This window comes from Salvia miltiorrhiza, chromosome 6 (assembly GCF_028751815.1).
Source record: "Salvia miltiorrhiza cultivar Shanhuang (shh) chromosome 6, IMPLAD_Smil_shh, whole genome shotgun sequence".
Lineage (NCBI taxonomy): Eukaryota > Viridiplantae > Streptophyta > Magnoliopsida > Lamiales > Lamiaceae > Salvia > Salvia miltiorrhiza.
The window spans coordinates 23449411-23455820 of NC_080392.1; the positions used below are offsets into that span (position 1 = coordinate 23449411).

The window sequence follows — 6410 nt, forward strand, 5'->3', positions numbered from 1 at the left end:
CAGACCTTAGCCCCCAATGGACTTATTATTTTGGACCATCGATTCTTCGGCCCAAAAATGATCAAGGCCGAGCCTAACGGACCCGTTGGGCCCGTACGTGCACACGAGGACCCGTCATTATGGGATGGAAGAGAGTTACATGAGAAAATGATTGTGCCTATAAATAGGAAAACTCACTCCATGCATTAATACAACAGAAATTTTGCATAACAAGCACTCTCTGCACTCATGCATTCATATAGTTCAAAGCCCTATTCTCGCCTCATTCTAGTTCGTCGGAATTCGTTGGTCTGCGGTGCTGCTACCCATGAGACGGAGTCATTTCATCATTGGAGACGACACGCCAAATCGAGAGCTTTACCGGAGCGCATCTCGTTTTGCGGATAGAGGATCCTCATCGGCTCTACTGTTTTACTGGTTTCATTTCTGTAATCTAAATTCAATTTTTACTTCATTGTAATTCTGATCTTTTACATTTCCCGTCTCATTGTGATACGCACGCAAGCTACATATTTCCGACATTAATTTCATCAATAATAGTGGTGGTTGCTGCGGATTTGATTATGTTGATTAAAAAGTGAAGGAAAATAGCGACTGAAAATTATGATATAGGATAGAGAGGGGACGCGGGTGAGGGTGGTGGATCGGGCACAGGTCGGACCCGTCTCACCCATGAGATTGAGTGCACCCAAATTTTTGCGAATATTTAGAACTCAATTTGAAACTTTAACGTTGTTGTTTTACATCTATTTTTTATGATTATTATATCAAATTAAAGTTCTTGTACTCATTTTTAATTTAAGATATATATTGAATATTTTTAACGAATCAAATCTCATAGAAAAAAAATCAAAAAAGAAAAAGAAAAAAGAAAATAGAAGACACAGAAAATCTGACAGTAAAAACTTTCCGTTAAAAACTGTATTTTCATACTATACTAGTATTACCATTCGTGCGATGCACGACGAACATTGAAACTAAACAACATATTTAAATAAATAAATATAAATATTAAATAAAATTAAAATATATAAAGATAAAATATATTTTAATATAAATAAACTAAAACAATCCACGCCCGTCAATTATTTAATAAAATCCTAAATTTAAAAATATAAATTTTCAACTTTGTATAAAGCGTAATGATAATTAAAGTTATTAAATAAAAAAATCAATAATAAAAATAGAATTAGGCATTATTATCATCGAGTAGTATATGCGTCATAATAAATAAATAAGTATTTTCATACACAAACATATATATAAAATTGTAAAATTTTAACTAAGAGATAAAGTAAAATATTTTAACTTTTAATTTATTTCATAACTTAATCGTTTTAACTTCATTTTTCATGATTTTTATACTATATTAAATTTAAAATGTGCATATTTTTTAAAAAATAAAATAATGTGATAATGTTTAGAAAAGGATTAAAATATAAAAAAATAGTGAAAAAATGGTGGGAGAAGAGAGAAAAAAAAGAAGGAATAAATGGAGGGAAAAAGCCATTTTTTTAATATCAAATTAAAGCTATTTTCATAATCTTTAATTTGATATGTATATTAAATATTTAACATTAATCAAATTAAATTACAATTGAAACGAAAAAAGAGAAAAGGAAAAAAACATGCAGGATTGAGTGTGAATTGTGAAAAAAAATAGGTATAGTATTAAAAAAATTATTTTAAAAAAATTACACTAAAAAGTATCCGAAAAAATTATCCAATTGTATATTATATAAATATAGATATAAATTGATGTCATATATTTGCTATGAACAAAAGAAATTAAAATTGAAAATAAAGCTAAATAAATAAAATCAAAAGATTAGAAAGATCTAGAAAATAAAATAAATCAAAACATAAAAGAAAAAGGTGGAGTATAAAGAAAAATGAGTGGAACGCAATTTTTGCATACTTGCTGAAAAATAGGAAGCAGTTAAAAAAAAACTGATTTTTAAAATTTGGTGGGAAAAAATAGTTGTTAAACTGCCTTTTTATATATTATATAGATTATATAAGTTGATGATTAACAATAATATTACTATACATTTTTATATTATGTATCAAATTTAAATATATTGCTCACATATAAAAATGATTTCATTTATTATAACCATAAACACAACTAAAGAAATTAACCGTCGAATTTTGGATAATTACACATTAATTAGTTATATACTGAAAAGATATTTATATAAAAAAATGGCATTATTTTTTTTGAGGCGAAAAAAAAAGAAGAAAAAAATAGCATTATTGAAATGTGAAAATTGAGGAAAACGCCTAGCTGTTATTTCCGCCATAGATAGAGTAGCGCGCCAGCTAAATACAAGTATGAAGCCGAAATATTTTCAAGTTTTCCCGCTTCACCTCCCTCCCGCCAAACTAAACCCTCGTCTACATCTTCTCCTACACTACACTAGATTTCGAGATAGAGCAGAAGCAGCAACAGAAATGGAGACCTCCATATCTCGATCATTTTTCCAAGACTTGAAGCTAAGAGAAGTCAATGGATTCCGAGGTATATAATTCACCATTTCTTTTGGTGAGATTAGTATTTATAGGATTCTGTTCTAGTACGGATTATGATTTTGATTAAGTTTCCTGTGTTATCAGTAAAAAAGCGGCCTTATACGGGCAACGATTCGCGAGGTTTTGACCCAATCGGAGCTGTAGCGATCGAGCACGGCTCTGAGCCTTCGCCTCCAATGGCTCTGTCTTTCTGCAAGGTTAATTCACAGTTTCTTTTCAAAAATGCATGTTTGAGATTAGGTTCCAGCTGAAAACTCGTTTAAGCTTATACGCATTTTCCGTGCTGTGTAGACCAGCAGAAATGCCCATATTCTTGCCCTCGCGGATGAAGCGGGGTATGTCACATTGACTGATACGAGGAAGAAATTATTGGATAATGCTTCATACCAAGAAAATGCAGGTATGTGAGATCTCTCAAAAGTGTGTTATCGTTTTTGAACTCCGCTCTGAATTTCAATTTCCCCCATTGTAATGTTTTTGCAGAGAAAGCTAAGGTGACTGAGTGGATAGCTCACGAAAATGCCGTATTTGATATATGCTGGATCAAGGTATATTACATAGAATTTGACCATTTTTTTTAAAGATGAAGTCACTGAGTCAAATTTAGGCTGCTGGCCCATCAAGCTTATGCTGTTGAGTTTCATTATGGACTTTCTTGAATAGTCCTTCAAAGGTTGTACAAGTTTTAAGCAATGGATGCCCGTGCTGTATTTCATTTCATTCTCAACTGTTTAGGACGTAAACTCATTGGTGATGGATGGGGGAATTTAGTCTCATCAGAAATATGCTCTTTAATCATGATTTAGATTTTGAATTAGTAAATAAACTAATTATAACTTCTCCTGTATGTGTTACTTTCGAAAAATTGCTTTAATAGTGACAGCCAACCACATTGAATTTTCTGCAGGATGACGCAAATATGTTAACTGCTTCAGGAGATCAAAGTGTAAGTCACCCTTCTCCTTAAGAAGACAACAATTATCTTCTCTTCCAATGTCACTTATCTGTCATGCTATATACTATAAAAAAAGAATCTTATAGAGTACACACTCCTTACCACGCCCTCCCCCCCGAAGTTGGTTACAATATAGAGATTTGACATTCAAGAAAATGATTCTTTAAGTTGATACTGCAAAGCTTAATGAATTCATTTGTTCTGTAAGATTTTTAAGATGGTAACACTTCAATCTGACATTTGGCAGATTAAGATTTGGGATACACAAGAACGCAAGTGCATAAGAGCATTGATGGGACACACTGGAAGTATTAAATCAATCAGCTGCCACCCTAGTAATCAGGGTAAGTTCATGAATTCCACTATTCCAAAATCCCCTTTCTTATATTCAGATTCCCTCAGTTTGAGAAAAGCTAACTCAACTTCTTGTCCTCAAAGAGTTAGTTGTCTCTGGTTCAAGAGATGGATCATTTGTTGTATGGGATACCAGATGCTCCAAAAGTGTCCACAAGTCGTGTGTACAGTAAGTTTCTGCATATATGAAAGCAGTACTTGTTCATTGATTTATTTTTTCACCTAGATATCTTATAGTACAATTGCATGTGAGTTCATCAGCAAATTAAAAAAATCTCTATGATTAGTTGACTCTAACCCATGAATCTTGGTGCTGATATTTTAGGCCTTTATCTATAGTACATGAAGCACATACTTCTTCAGGTCGAAGACGTTGCAGGCGTGGAAAGGTTTGTGTTTTCATTATTTTGACTTGTTTATATTCAGCAAGCATTTTGAATGTGATCTGAAATTTTTTCAGGCTGAATCCATGAGCATCACATCAGTGCTTTATCTCAAAGATGAAGTTTCTATTGCGACTGCTGGAGCAGTTGACAGGTGTGTGAATTTTTTTGCAATGCTACATATAACTCACATACGTAGCTCATTAAGTTATAGATCATTCTGAGACAATTTTTTTCAAATTTCTTGTAAACTGTAGTATTATTAAGTTCTGGGACACACGGCATCTCAAAGGTCCAGTTACTCAAGCATATCCTAACTCAGAATCATCAACTGAGGTAAGTACCTAAATTTTCTATGGCCGTTATTGCTTATGCAACAACCAAAGAGAAATGTATCATTTATCATCAGAGTTTCTAAAAGACTGAAAGGAGCAAATTGTTATTTGTAGGAAAAGAGATTGCATGGCATATCTAGTCTGTCTCAAGATTTGAATGGCATGTTTGTCACTGCCTCATGCATGGATCACAGGTGAACTTCTTAATGAATCCTAAGCTTTCATAGTTCATTTAAAAATAAGGTACTAATCACATTCTGTTTGAAATCAGTTGTGACTGGAGGAAACTAATGAGAATTTCAAATGTAAAGCCTGACAGAAATCCATCTGTTTTTTTCAGGATATACCTGTATAATGTGCTTCAGCTTGAGAAGGGGCCAATAAAAACTTTTTCTGGAGGCCGAACTGAGTCATTCTTTGTGAAGGTATGAATGTTTGTGCCAGGTGCTCAATATAAAGTTTCAATCGGATTTGTTTGCTCAAAATCTAAAGTTTCCTTAATTACAGTCGGCAATCAGCCCTGATGCAGCTCATGTACTCAGCGGTTCTAGTGATGGGAATGCCTACATATGGCAGGTGGACAAACCCCAGATGGATCCTATCATTTTGAAAAGCCATGATGGAGAAGTCACAGCAGTAAATTGGTATGTCCTCCGAGAAAACATTTATTTTCCAACTTATTGGCTTGGCATTGTACATATTGTAACCAAGATTCTGGTAATTTATGTGCAGGTGTCCATCAGAGATGGGGAAAGTGGCAACTTGCTCAGATGATTTCACAGTAAACCTCTTAGACTTGTAGTTGGAATAATAATCTAACAGAACATTTTAGATCAGTTTGCTACATTCTTAAAGCATTCCTTCCTATCTCTTCTCATAGGTTCGCCTTTGGAACATCCAAAGCAGTTGCTATTCAAACATGAGATCTCCTTCATCACTAAGAAAGAGAGTGAGGGCTCTACCAAGAATGGAGAGGCGAAAACTGTTCTTGGATGAGCCAATGCCATCAAGCTCAAAAAGCAATGAAGAAAGCAGTGTTTCTAATGTAGTATGTGATGCCAACTCCCATACTCCCATAACAATGCCAGAAGTGAGCACACCGGAATCCCATAAGAAAAAGCTGTCGTTGAGTTTTGAAGGGAAACAGGATTTAGTGAGAACTCCAGAAGCTGAAAGCAGAAGCCCTTCTTCTGTTCTAAACCCTCCTTCCTCATTGAAAAGGAAGACTATCCGAGACTATTTTCCAGTTCCCGATAACAAAGTCTCTACTGTTCAGTAGTGACTATGGGGCATGTACAGTTGTTTAATATACATGTATATGTCAAGCAGGGATCACATCCAACTTGTATTCTTAGAGAGATCCTCTTTTCAATTCTGTTACTAAAGAAATTCAACTCAAACTGATTCTTTTTGGATTTTGAAATCTTTGCATGCTGCTAGTACTTACATTTTGAAGAATTAACTTGTGATTTAAATATGCTCACTCCCTTTAATGCCTTTTTACTCTCCAAAAACTATTGGAGAATGCTTGCCCCCTTTTTTTTAAAGTCTATTAATTGCATGGTAGTTAATTTCTCTCTTTTGAAACCACTTAAAAAGTAGTATGGATTTTACTTTTTTTTTATATATAAATTAATGATTAAACAAATAAATTTAAAGATTGTGGTAGGGTGTATTTGAACTCAAGCCTTTAATTTTAGATATTAATCACTCTATCGTTAGGTTATATATGCACACAACAATAATTTTTTTTAAAATTAACAATTAAACCAAAAAAAAAATTTAAAGATCGTTTTACGGTGGATTTGAACTAAAGACCTTTCGCCTTAGGTTTAGGTATTAACCACCTAC

At 33.4% G+C, this 6410-nt stretch overlaps 1 protein-coding gene across 1 annotated transcript; it reads left to right on the forward strand.

Annotated features, from left to right (window-relative positions):
- Positions 1 to 2358: 2358 nt before the first annotated feature.
- Positions 2359 to 6021, forward strand: LOC130988909 (uncharacterized). The gene is made up of 15 exons (XM_057912895.1): positions 2359 to 2521; positions 2617 to 2729; positions 2824 to 2932; positions 3016 to 3080; positions 3440 to 3478; positions 3735 to 3831; positions 3926 to 4010; positions 4167 to 4230; positions 4302 to 4378; positions 4482 to 4560; positions 4674 to 4753; positions 4900 to 4984; positions 5067 to 5203; positions 5292 to 5340; positions 5440 to 6021. Exons 1-15 carry the CDS (start codon positions 2455 to 2457, stop codon positions 5836 to 5838), a joined length of 1545 nt encoding a protein of 514 aa, XP_057768878.1. The 5' UTR covers positions 2359 to 2454; the 3' UTR covers positions 5839 to 6021.
- Positions 6022 to 6410: the final 389 nt, after the last annotated feature.

What these genes read in the sequence shown, in the direction of transcription:
- LOC130988909 (XM_057912895.1), top strand. Translation starts at nt 2,455, where the DNA reads ATGGAGACCTCCATATCTCGATCATTTTTCCAAGACTTGAAGCTAAGA. An exon ending in TGGCTCTGTCTTTCTGCAAG is followed by an intron (nt 2,730 to 2,823) that starts GTTAATTCACAG and finishes CGTGCTGTGTAG; the next exon opens with ACCAGCAGAAATGCCCATAT. An exon ending in CTGCTTCAGGAGATCAAAGT is followed by an intron (nt 3,479 to 3,734) that starts GTAAGTCACCCT and finishes GACATTTGGCAG; the next exon opens with ATTAAGATTTGGGATACACA.